Source organism: Mastomys coucha, unplaced genomic scaffold (genome assembly GCF_008632895.1).
Source record: "Mastomys coucha isolate ucsf_1 unplaced genomic scaffold, UCSF_Mcou_1 pScaffold11, whole genome shotgun sequence".
Taxonomy (NCBI): Eukaryota; Metazoa; Chordata; class Mammalia; order Rodentia; family Muridae; genus Mastomys; species Mastomys coucha.
Window position 1 is genome coordinate 20,292,608 of NW_022196893.1, and position 10,025 is coordinate 20,302,632.

Genomic DNA, 10,025 nt, shown 5'->3' on the forward strand with positions numbered 1-10,025 from the left:
CTAATATTAATTGAGAGAAGAAAAAGAGAGTAAGAGATAGCTTACCTGACCGAAGCCACACGTTAAGGTGCCAACTACCACGGACTGGGTTTCTCGCAGGGTCCCTGTTCCGCGGGACAAGGGATTCTGGCCAGGTGGGCACGGGATTCGGCTTTGATAAACAGACTACACACGGGTGGTGTAAAATCTGAGTGTATTTCTTTTAAAATAACATGAGGCTTTTACAATCATTGCAAAAGAGAAATGAAAAATCTGGCAGCTCAACAGTTGAGGTACCTCTGAGGCTATCTAAAACATACTGGGTCTAAAGCAGCTGCTATCTCCTGAACTGGTGCTGCATCCCCCGGGGCCCAAGCACTCTGGGCCCGGGGGACTGCGAGAGATACACGAATCTGAGTCCTAGCCCATCTAAGTTCTAGTGCTAGTCCTGCATGTGAGTCCAAGTCCTTCTTCTTCCAGTCCTAGTGCTAGACTGAAGTCACATAGGCAAGCGACCCCCACACACCCAGGTCAGCAGGGTCTGGTAGCTAGGTATGAAGCAGGAGGAAGAGGAGTAGAGCCCTCTCTGTTGAGGTATTCTTATGCTAATTCTTTGGTTCTTGCTAGAGGCAGGCAGAGGAGAATCTCGACCTAACTCTTTCAGCTAATGTCTTAGAGTGAGAGAAACCTTTCAATTACTCTCTAGTACTTAAAACATTAAACTAGGATAGCTGGAAACATTGGTGAAGGTCAGAAAGCAATGTCCGAATTTTCTCTTGCTAGCTGTAAGAATATGATATCTTGGTGAGTTCCTAGCACACAAGTACGAAGACATATCTGGGCCACCTCTGAGTTTGGGGTGCCAGGCAACAATGCGGAGGCAGGAGGCTGACTTTCCTTGAAGTTTTCGCCTCAAATACCGCCATCACGCAAGTGTGCGTGGCACTATAGGAGCAGGTGAGGGGTGCTGTCGGGAGCTATAGGAGCAGGTGAGGCGTGCTGTCGGGAGCGATAGGAGCAGGTGAGGGGTGCTGTCAGGACATAGTCTCCTACCACTAGCCTGGAGTTTGTCTACAATTGTCTCTACTTGAAGCTAACATGTCCTTTCCCTATGCAGGAACAGCATGTGGCCTTTGATATCCATACCTATGGGGACCAGTTGGTTTCACAGTTCCCCCAGCTCAATGAATGGTGTCCCTTTTCAGAGCTTGTAGCTGGGCAGCCTGCTTTTGAGGTGTGCCGCTCCATGCTGGCCTCCTTGCAACTGGTAAGTGGCCTGGGGCACAAGGGATGGGGCAACACCCCTGGACTCTGCTGACACCTTCTTTCCACAGGCTAATGACTATACAGTGGAGATCACTCAGCAGCCAGGACTGGAGGCAGCTGTGGACACAATGTCTCTGAGACTACTCACACACCAGAGAGCCCACACCCGCTTCCAGACCTATGCTGCCCCATCCATGGCCCAGCCTTGAGTGGAGAGCACTGCGGTAGGGGTGGAAGTATACACCTGGAAGTCTTTGCCCCTAGTATGCTATGGGACCATTCGCTCCAGTGCTGCCTCCTGGCTGGCCTACCCTAATAAAGTGTTGTTACCCCACGTATTCACCCAACAAACCATTTAAAGGGGCTACTGGTACAGAGCACACGCACAGATTAAGTACATCCATTTAATGACAGGACCTAGGCACTAGGTATAGCTCAGGGCAGGATGCTGTGGAAGGCTGCTATGTGCCGGCGTACACTCTCTACAATCTGCTCTGCTGACCTGCTACGACCATAGTAATCAGTGAAGAGACCATCTGGGTTGAGCAAATAGATGGCAATGGAATGGTCTACAATATAGTCCTGGTCTTCATCCTTGGGCCCAGCGTTGTAGTATACACGGTAGTTGCGGCTAGCATGGGCCACTTGCTCTGTAGAACCAGTCAGGCCCAGCAGTCTTGGGTGGAAGTCTTGCACATATCGGGCCATGGCTGCCACATCATCTCGTTCTGGGTCCACAGTGATGAAGACAGGCTGTACCAGGGGCAGGTCAGGCTCTGCCTCTAGCTTCTGCACCACCTGCACCAGCTTCTCCAGCTCATCGGGGCAAATATCAGGGCAGTGAGTAAAACCAAAGTACATCAGCACCCACTGGCCTCGGAAGTCGGCTTTGCATCGAGGTTGGCCTTTGTGGTCCAGTAGGCTAAAGTCACCCTGGCCCACGGCAGCCTGGCGCAGGGCCTCTGTCCGTTGCTGTTGGCGCCACTGTTCTTTCTCTGCTCTTGCAGCCAGCCAGGCCCAGCCCAGCCCAGCCCCAAACAGGGTAGTGATTAGCAATCTAGTTCTTAGCCCCGGGCCTTGGCGTTGGCCCTGCCCTGCCCAGTGCCACCGGGAATTTACGTGCAGAGTTTCACCTCCTGAGATCCTGAGGAGGGGTTTGAACTGAGAGAGCTTGGGCCAAGCTTTGGGCCCTAGAGCCAGTAGCATCATGGACTGAAGCTCCTAGAAGAGAACAGGTAGCAAAAGTCAGAAAAGAATGGACAAAGGTGCCTAGGCTCCACTGCTGGAGAAACATCTGCCTCACATTCAAGCAAGCTGTCATCAGAACTGCTCTGCCGTAAGCTGCATGCAGTGCCGTAAGCTGCATGCAGTGCCGTAAGCTGCATGCAGTCCAAGCAACACCAGATGTCCATAGCTGGTTTGCTTTAACCTGGCTCTTTAACCAGGGAGTCTCAGCCTCATTACCCCAATCTACAGAGAACCCACAACGCAACTGCCAAGCTTCCCTGTGGATTCTCAGAAGCACGGAGAATATGCTTTGCCTGGGCACTAGAGTGCATGTGTCTATTTACAATAAAAATCTTTTTTGAGGTAGGATGTTGATACTCTGGCTTACTGCCTTTAAGAGGCAATCCTCTCTAGCTTCAGGGTCACTGTTTCCTACCTTCACCTTCCTGGGCAGACTCATCTGCACTTACCTGGATGCTGGACCCTGCACCTCTGCAGTCCCTTGCCTTCTACCTGTGTTTTGCTGGCCCCTGGGGCTTCCTGGGCTAAGGGAAGGCTGTTACAACTAGCATTTAGAGACTGGCATCCAGCCTACTGGGCTCCCCCCAGTATGTCGCCCCCGTGTGGCTCGAACTTGGCTTTCTGGGAGGACATGACCAGGGCACCGTAACCCTGGGCTGGGACCACTCTGAGAAGATGAGATTGGCAAATATTCACAATACATCCATTCTCTGGGCCTCAGACGGGCTCTAGCTCATGTGGTGAGCTAGATAAAGCAATAGCAGCGAGTACAGACAAACCACGGAGGTCACACGTTACCAGTGTCCTCACCCAGTCCTACCCCTTGTAGGGAAAGACTTGCCCATCTGCGAACTCACCTGGCTGAGGTGGGTTCGAGATTTAGGGCTGGGCGGTGGTCGGTGGGAGGACAAGCTCAGCGAAGGGTGAAGGGACCTTGAAGGGTGCTCGATCTGACAGCACGAGCGCCTCCAGGAGAGTGCGGCGATGCTGGCTGCAGAGTGTAGGGCCGTCCAGATGCACGCGGAGCCAGGGTGTCCCTGCGCGAGCGATCGAGGCGGTTACCTAGGTCACAGCGGGCGACCGGAAAGGTTGTTTAAGGGTTTCAGACAGCGCTTACCGCGGGACAACCATTGACCCACGTCGACCAGTAGCTCGGCACCGACTCCCGGTCTGATCGGCTGCCCCGCTCGGCTGCGTCCGGCTCCGAGCTCGTGCAGCACACGAGCCAGCGGCAGCGCTCGGACGCACTCCACAGTGCCTAAGGGAGAGGGTGAACACTGAGGACCTACGGGAGGACGCGCGTGCGGAGACCAGGAAAGACACGGAGAGGAAGTGGGTGGGACCTGGTGCCGGAGATATCCGGTCTCACCGTCTGCGGGTGCAAGCAGCTCCTCTTGCTCTCGGGCGTGAGGCAGCAGCTGCCGGCGTTGCGTGGGGCTCCCGGAGCACAATGCTCTAGCTAGGCCGGGGTCCACGCCCTGAGCCGAAAGCATCAACTGAAAGCGGCGCAGCGCAGAGCCGTCATCCAACGCCGCGGCCACTCGGAAGGCGCCTTGGTCTTGCGTTTCCGCCTGTCCGCTAAGCCAAAGAATGGCGCCTCCTGCTGGCGGGCGGGGTGGTGCTCAGAAACCGCAGGGACTGAGAGCTCCTGGCCTACAGACTGGTGGTCTTAACCCCAGCCCTCTCACCTAGCCTAATGACCAGGTCCCGCAGATCCGGCGGCCCCGCGCCATCCAGGCAAAGCAACGCTTCTTCCACTTCCAGGGTATGGCCCACGTTGCGGCCCAGAGGGTTATCCATGGCGGTCAGAGCTGCGGCGACTTGCAGCCCCAGACCCATTCCCACCCTTACCTGGGGAGGCATTATTTAGTATCCAGCATTATCAAATCCCATACCTGCTGCCCCTGGGTTATGATATCAGTAAAGGCTTAGGGTAGAGATCAGAAACCAGCACTGCCAGGCCTCAGAGGGGATGGGGGTGGTCTTGTCGGTTGCCCTAAGTGGAGGGGCTCTGTGGAGGATTTCCCCAAGTCCGCGGTCAGGATAGGATAGGATAGGATTGGATAGGGTAGGAGCGCTGGAAAGAGGGATTGCCGTTTGGCTCTACCAGGACAGTTGAGTGGACAGAGACAGGGATACGACGGAACATGAAGTTCATGTTTCTTAGAAAGGCTACTATGGCCTAGCATGGCTCACCAACGTCTTTGCCAGTTCTCGGGCCTTCTCCTGGTCTGGGAAGACTGCGGCCCCCCCAAACTTAACATCTACCACCAGAGTGGACAGCCCCTCCACGGCCTTCTTACTGAGGATTGAAGCTGCAGAGAACAGAAACACCACCCCAGGGATGATGTATACTTGGGGACAGGAAGGGTTGCCTCTCTGAGAAAGGTGGCAGTGCTCAGTGGATTGTACGTCAGTCAGGGTACCCCATTTCAGGTCACCTGTAATGAGTGGCACACTGTCCACAGTAGCTGTGACATCTCGTGCAGCATACAGGATTCCGTCAGCAGGGGCCAGCTTTACACTCTGGCCAACAATGCAGCAGCCGACTTCCTCAAGTATTCGTCGCATCTGCTCAGACACCTTCATTTACTTCTAGGGAAGGACCTACACTCACTGGCCCTGACCACTGACCCAGCAAAAGTTCAAAACATGGTCAGTGAGAGTCAGGTGAGTCTGATAGCTAACCTGCCAAGGATCCTGATTAGTTATGACACATTAATGTAGCAGATAATCAGTGGCTTCTGCCTGTTCCCAAGTAACAATCCAGATCAAAGTTCTCTTGATGACTCCAGGCCTGTCTACAACCAACGACCTTTAAAAGAATCACTGTTCTCTCTCATTAGTGACCCAGATAAATAACCTGTCCATTGATCATCCTGTGATTCGGGCCAGTGACTTCCCTCAACCCAGATCATTGATTAATTACTGGCCCACCTGTACCTGCTCTGGGCTCTGGGTGACATTGAACCCAGGGATAGATTCCAGCTTATCCAATGTGCCCCCTGTGTGTCCCAAACTTCGGCCGCTGATCATTGGCACCTGGTGGAGAGGGATGCTAACTGCCCCTGCGCAGCCCCCTTAACCTCATTTCATCTCTCCTCTAGTAAGAACAGATGAAATTACTTAAAAAAAAAGCAGTTATAATATTTTAAAATCTTTTAAACAGTTAATATGGGTGCCCAATTGGTGGAAAGGAAAATCAACTGCACTTGGTGGGAGCACTTTGTCAGTAGGGCAGGAGCTGGCACCCACGTATCTGGGACCCAAGTCTGAGGGACAGGAAGAGAAAGGGGCTGCTCTTCCTCTGTGGGTCCTGTTAGCTCTTAGAGGGTCCTGTTGGGTCCAGAGGCAGCTCTGTTCCACGGTGGAACTTCTGTATGGGGGATAGGACATCCCCGGGTTTTGTCTTTGAGAGCTTTAAGCGAGGCTTGACGGTAGGAGGTACCTGTAAGTGGGTCCGAGATCTGTAGAGGTCACTCACCTTACAGCCGCATGCAGCTAGGGCAGGTGCCAGAACCAGGCTAACCTTGTCACCTACGCCTCCTGTGGAGTGTTTGTCCACAAGCTGCTGGTGCCAGGCCTTGGGCCACTCCAGTTGCTGCCCAGACTCTGCGAGGGCCCGAGTCAACACAGATGTCTCCTCTTGGTCCATGCCCTGCAGCCGAATGGCCATCAGCATGGCGCCTAAGTATGAATACAATGAGTGAGGTGTTCACTCAGCAGGGGGTTTCTGGGGCTGAGATGGTGGTGGGGTACAGTGGATCCTTGTGCATATGGGGCAGTTGGGGGGGGTCAGGGTCTAGTTAGGGCTTCCCCCACACCAATTTGTGTGTCCTGTGCTCTTCCATCCATCACCGCATGCACGAAGTTTCTGATATCTGCTTCGCTCAGATGCCCTCCATCTCGCTTCAGGCGGATCAGCTCAGGCAGCTGTCTGGGCTCCCCACTCCCTCCCCCTGAGTCTGCACCAGCCGTCTCTGGGGCCGAGGGAGGCCGTGTCCCTGGAGCTGCCATTGCTCCAGTTCTGTAAGGCATATTGAGGCACTGCTGGAACTTTCCCCACCCAGCTCTTTGAAGCCATGGTCACTTGTCCGAACCTTGCTCTTACAGGGTCTCTGGCGCCCGTCAGTCTCGTGTTTTTACTCAACACCCCATCTCCAACCCGATCTGGCTTCCATTTCTCGACCTCGCAAATCGATCCTCCTCTTCCCTTCACCCCTCCTCCCCCGTCCCCCACGTCTAGTACCTGTTCAGTTCAGAGGCCTTTACCAGTTTTCTGGATCTGGCTCGGCTCTGGCCTGTTATCCCTCAGCCCTGCGTGGACTTGAGTACAGCGGAGACGGTTCACCGTCCAGGACTACCGTTAGGGACGGCGGAAAAATAGGGCAGTCCCAGTAGGCGGCACTTGTCAAGGTAAGGCCAATCACCACTTCAGCTGTTCCCCACCCGCTATCTGGCTAATTGAGGTTGCCAGGACCTTAAGGGTTGGGTTACAGCGCTCCAGACCGGAGTTCGCTCTGTCCAGTTCCCTGGGATCTTGGTATCTATGAGTCCCAGGCACTGCTTGTCCTGTTTGACTGATCTCTAGGTTCAGATACCACTGAGACAGACTCTCGAAGCTCGAACTCCCCTCATCCTCTCTTCCCCCACCCCACCTTGCCCGCTTCGGAGAAAGAGAGACACACAGCACTGACTTAGAAAGCTTTAAGTAAACATCGGAGGGCCTGTGCGTGCGTGCGTGCTGGCTGGCGTCAGTCGTTTACGTGGTGGTACCGTATCATGGGGGCCAGGTAGTCTGAGTGTCTGATCCCGAAGGTCCAGCCGCGAGGCTTCCGGTGCTGCGGGTCCGGGAGAGGCCGCTGACCTTACCAAGCCAGCTGTTTGGCTTCATACAAGAATGCCATTTCCCCGGGGACTTTGACCCATGCCTTAGACCTCAGACCCTCATCCCCTGCCCCTTGACCTTCGACTCCAGACCACCTTGTCCACGCTGTAGGATGCGGGTCCTGGCTTCTTGGTGTTCTCTCGGGGTGACAGAGTCCGCCCCAGCATCGTGAACTGCGGGGCTCGAGTCTTGTAGATCCCAGGGCTCACAACGTGGTAGGCACAAGGGCCTGGGGTCTGGGATGACGGGATGGGTACCGAGTCCAGCCTCCGTTCCTTGTGAACAGCTGATTTTTTTTTTCCTCAAGCTAAAATCTCCCTATGTACCCCAGGCTGGCTTTGAACTCACAATCCTCCTGCCTCAGTTTCCTGAGTGGTGAGGTGCCTGGAGTTCTGCACCACCCCCAACTACACGGACCCTCTTGATTGCTAGAGACTGCATATGCAGTTGGCAGTCCCTTCCCCACCTTGCTGAGGTCCTCGAAGCAGCTGCCCACAGCGCTGCGGCTGTAGATGGAGTAAGTTGGGGCTGAGGTTTTGCCTATGACTCGTGGGCCCAAGAGCGAAGGTACGGTGTAGGACCCAGGGCCTAAGGAGGAGCCAGCGAGAGGGTGCATTGGTCCAGTCTCCTTGCCTTTATGGAAGACTGCGGGTTGGGGTATGGGAAGGGCCCCAGTGCTGGGTCCCGCCCTTCAGGCCTCACCTGGGGTTTCTTGCTTTGAAAGGATGCCCCAGTTTCGGGGAGCCATGGTATGCCGAGGAGCGCTGGGGTAAGTCACATTTCCCGCGCGTTCTGGGAAGTACCTGCCTATGGGATGGACCAAGAGTGTGGGCCAGAACTGGGGTGGGGTGGGGTACGGGAAGCCTAGCCTGGGGTCTTGACACTAGGGAGAAATGGGAGCCACAGTGAGGTTCGTGTTTCTGGGTTTGGGTAGGAGGTTCCGGGGATTCTGGGTTTGGGGGACGGGGAATTTCCTAGTGGGCGTTCTTGGAGGCAGATCCAGGTTGGGGAGACCCGGGCCCCAGGGTTCTGACCGGGTCCCGGAGTGAGGACAGGCGCCGTGTGGCTTAGGCGACCGTAGATGGAGAAGGCCGGGGAGTCAACGGTGCCGCGCATAGTCAAGCGACCAGGCACCAGGTAACACGGCCCCGGTCCGCAGGTTGCGTGCCGCAAGGGCAGACGCGAGCCGAAGGAGAAGGCGGGGGCTCGCGGCCGAGACGGGTCGTGCAGTTTGTAACCTGCGGAGGCATTCCCGCGTCACCTCCCGCAGGGCCCAGAGGCTGTCAGCTCCGTTCCCTCTCCATTTCACCAAGGCAGCCCCAGCACAGAACCTCTTTATCTTTTGGCCTCCTTTTTTGCTTCGGGCACAGTTTTCCCGTTCCTGGCCTCCAGGCACCAGTGTAGACCGCCCACAGTCCCACCTTCCCTATTTCCTCCCCTGCATCCGCCCTTGCTACCGGTGTTCGTTGGCAGCTTGTATTTTGGCCCCGGGCCTTTGTAGAGCGCCGCGATGGGGCCGCGGGGCCGATGCGGCCGCCAAGTGCCGACCCAGACTTCTGAGCCCATAGCGCAGGTGGGGGCGCTTATGGCTTGCAGCGCCTGTGGACAGAATTCGTCGGAGACACACTTCCCCAGCTCGACTCAGAACCAGAACAGAGAGGACAAAACTAACGCGTATCCCAGGGCACCGGAAAACAAACAGTTTCCCAGGCTGGGAGGCGGGTGCCCTAGGGCAGGAGCGAGTTTCAAAGCCATCCATGGCCTTCTATCCCAGGCACTTCGGTACCAGTGTTTAAATACAGGCCAAGTTTGAACCCAGACCGTGGAAAGGGAACGTGGAAGGGTTTTTGGGTGGAGGAGGGGTTTTAGAGGTGTTGGGAAAGAGGTCCTGGGGAGAGCCCTTTCAGGGGCGCAGAGTGCTCCGACGGACCTGCTGTGGTGGTCACCCTCTTGGGGGAGGCAAAGCTGGGGAGCTTGACAACCCTCTTGTCAAACTCGCATACCCCATTATGTCCCGTCTGGCTTCCTGGCAACCAGACCAAGTGCTTGGCCCCACCCTCGGTGCCTTCAGTACTGTCTCCTGCTAACTGCGGTATGCAGAGGAGCTCTGGTCGCAGACCAAAGCACCCATTCCAGAATGAGATAAATCTACAGACAAAAAAGCTTTAAGAATAAAGGAATAGGGGCTGGAGAGATGGCTCATTGGTTAAGAGCACTGACTGCTCTTCCAGAGGTCCTGAGTTCAATTCCCAGCAACCACATGGTGGCTTACAACCATCTGTAATGAGAGCTGATGCCCTCTTCTGGTGTGTCTGAAGACAGCTACAGTGTACTCACATAAATAAAAATAAATAAATATTAAAAAAAAAAAAGAAGGGGGCTGGAGAGATGGCTCAGCGGTTAAGAGCATTGACTGCTCTTCCAGAGGTCCTGAGTTCAACTCCCAGCAACCACGTGGTGGCTCACAACCATCGGTAATAGGGATCTGATGCCCTCTTCTGGTGTGTGTCTGAAGACAGCTACAGTGTACTCATATAAATAATAATAAATAAATATATTAAAAAAAAGAAGAAAGGAATAGCCGGGCAGTGGTGGCGCACGCCTTTAATCCCAGCACTTGGGAGGCAGAGGCAGGCAGATTTCT

The 10,025-nt window shown here is 55.0% G+C and overlaps 4 protein-coding genes and 1 long non-coding RNA gene across 11 annotated transcripts in view; 2 read left to right on the forward strand and 3 right to left on the reverse strand.

Annotated features, from left to right (window-relative positions):
• Positions 1–1,576, forward strand: part of Ncaph2 (non-SMC condensin II complex subunit H2) — an 18,033-nt gene extending 16,457 nt beyond the window's left edge. For all 6 annotated transcript variants that reach the window (XM_031352862.1, XM_031352869.1, XM_031352837.1 and 3 more), the window contains exons 19-20: positions 1,097–1,246; positions 1,314–1,576. In XM_031352862.1, coding sequence (XP_031208722.1) covers positions 1,097–1,246; positions 1,314–1,454 — 291 coding nt within the window. In that variant the 3' untranslated portion in view covers positions 1,455–1,576. The remainder of the gene's footprint in view (positions 1–1,096; positions 1,247–1,313) is intronic.
• Positions 1,577–1,635: 59 nt separating this feature from the next.
• Positions 1,636–3,820, reverse strand: LOC116077981 (protein SCO2 homolog, mitochondrial). The gene is made up of 3 exons (XM_031352890.1): positions 3,611–3,820; positions 3,351–3,530; positions 1,636–2,466 (listed from the first exon to the last, which is right to left on the reverse strand). Exon 3 carries the CDS (start codon positions 2,452–2,454, stop codon positions 1,681–1,683), a length of 774 nt encoding a protein of 257 aa, XP_031208750.1. The 5' UTR covers positions 2,455–2,466; positions 3,351–3,530; positions 3,611–3,820; the 3' UTR covers positions 1,636–1,680.
• Positions 3,361–6,905, reverse strand: Tymp (thymidine phosphorylase). 2 transcript variants are annotated; one of them, XM_031352912.1, is made up of 9 exons: positions 6,318–6,905; positions 5,978–6,180; positions 5,437–5,535; positions 4,935–5,064; positions 4,690–4,808; positions 4,182–4,344; positions 3,863–4,093; positions 3,611–3,751; positions 3,361–3,530 (listed from the first exon to the last, which is right to left on the reverse strand). In XM_031352912.1, the coding sequence occupies exons 1-9, from the start codon at positions 6,529–6,531 to the stop codon at positions 3,373–3,375; spliced, it is 1,458 nt and encodes a 485-aa protein (XP_031208772.1). In that variant the 5' UTR covers positions 6,532–6,905; the 3' UTR covers positions 3,361–3,372. The 2 variants fall into 2 exon arrangements, with proteins under 2 accessions (XP_031208772.1, XP_031208777.1); XM_031352917.1 differs by having other exon boundaries at positions 3,611–3,778.
• Positions 3,826–7,225, forward strand: LOC116078013. The gene is made up of 2 exons (XR_004113397.1): positions 3,826–5,163; positions 6,607–7,225. It is a non-coding gene; the product is annotated as an uncharacterized LOC116078013 (long non-coding RNA).
• Positions 7,187–9,398, reverse strand: Odf3b (outer dense fiber of sperm tails 3B). The gene is made up of 7 exons (XM_031352900.1): positions 9,312–9,398; positions 8,839–8,980; positions 8,416–8,619; positions 8,084–8,188; positions 7,848–7,969; positions 7,477–7,617; positions 7,187–7,334 (listed from the first exon to the last, which is right to left on the reverse strand). The coding sequence occupies exons 2-7, from the start codon at positions 8,945–8,947 to the stop codon at positions 7,248–7,250; spliced, it is 768 nt and encodes a 255-aa protein (XP_031208760.1). The 5' UTR covers positions 8,948–8,980; positions 9,312–9,398; the 3' UTR covers positions 7,187–7,247.
• Between the last annotated feature and the right edge of the window lie 627 nt (positions 9,399–10,025).

Excerpts from the sequence above, each read along its gene's own strand:
- LOC116077981 (XM_031352890.1), bottom strand. The coding sequence starts at position 2,454 with ATGATGCTACTGGCTCTAGGGCCCAAAGCTTGGCCCAAGCTCTCTCAG.
- Odf3b (XM_031352900.1), bottom strand. The coding sequence starts at position 8,947 with ATGGGCTCAGAAGTCTGGGTCGGCACTTGGCGGCCGCATCGGCCCCGC. Across the intron at positions 8,189-8,415 it reads TGTCCTCACTCCGGGACCCG|GCAGGTACTTCCCAGAACGC; the intron begins GTCAGAACCCTG and ends TCCATCCCATAG. Across the intron at positions 7,618-7,847 it reads GCTTCGAGGACCTCAGCAAG|ACCCCAGGCCCTTGTGCCTA; the intron begins GTGGGGAAGGGA and ends CCGTCATCCCAG.
- Tymp (XM_031352917.1), bottom strand. The coding sequence starts at position 6,531 with ATGCCTTACAGAACTGGAGCAATGGCAGCTCCAGGGACACGGCCTCCC. Across the intron at positions 4,345-4,689 it reads GAGAACTGGCAAAGACGTTG|GTAAGGGTGGGAATGGGTCT; the intron begins GTGAGCCATGCT and ends ATGCCTCCCCAG. Across the intron at positions 4,094-4,181 it reads GGACCTGGTCATTAGGCTAG|GAGGCGCCATTCTTTGGCTT; the intron begins GTGAGAGGGCTG and ends GCCCGCCAGCAG.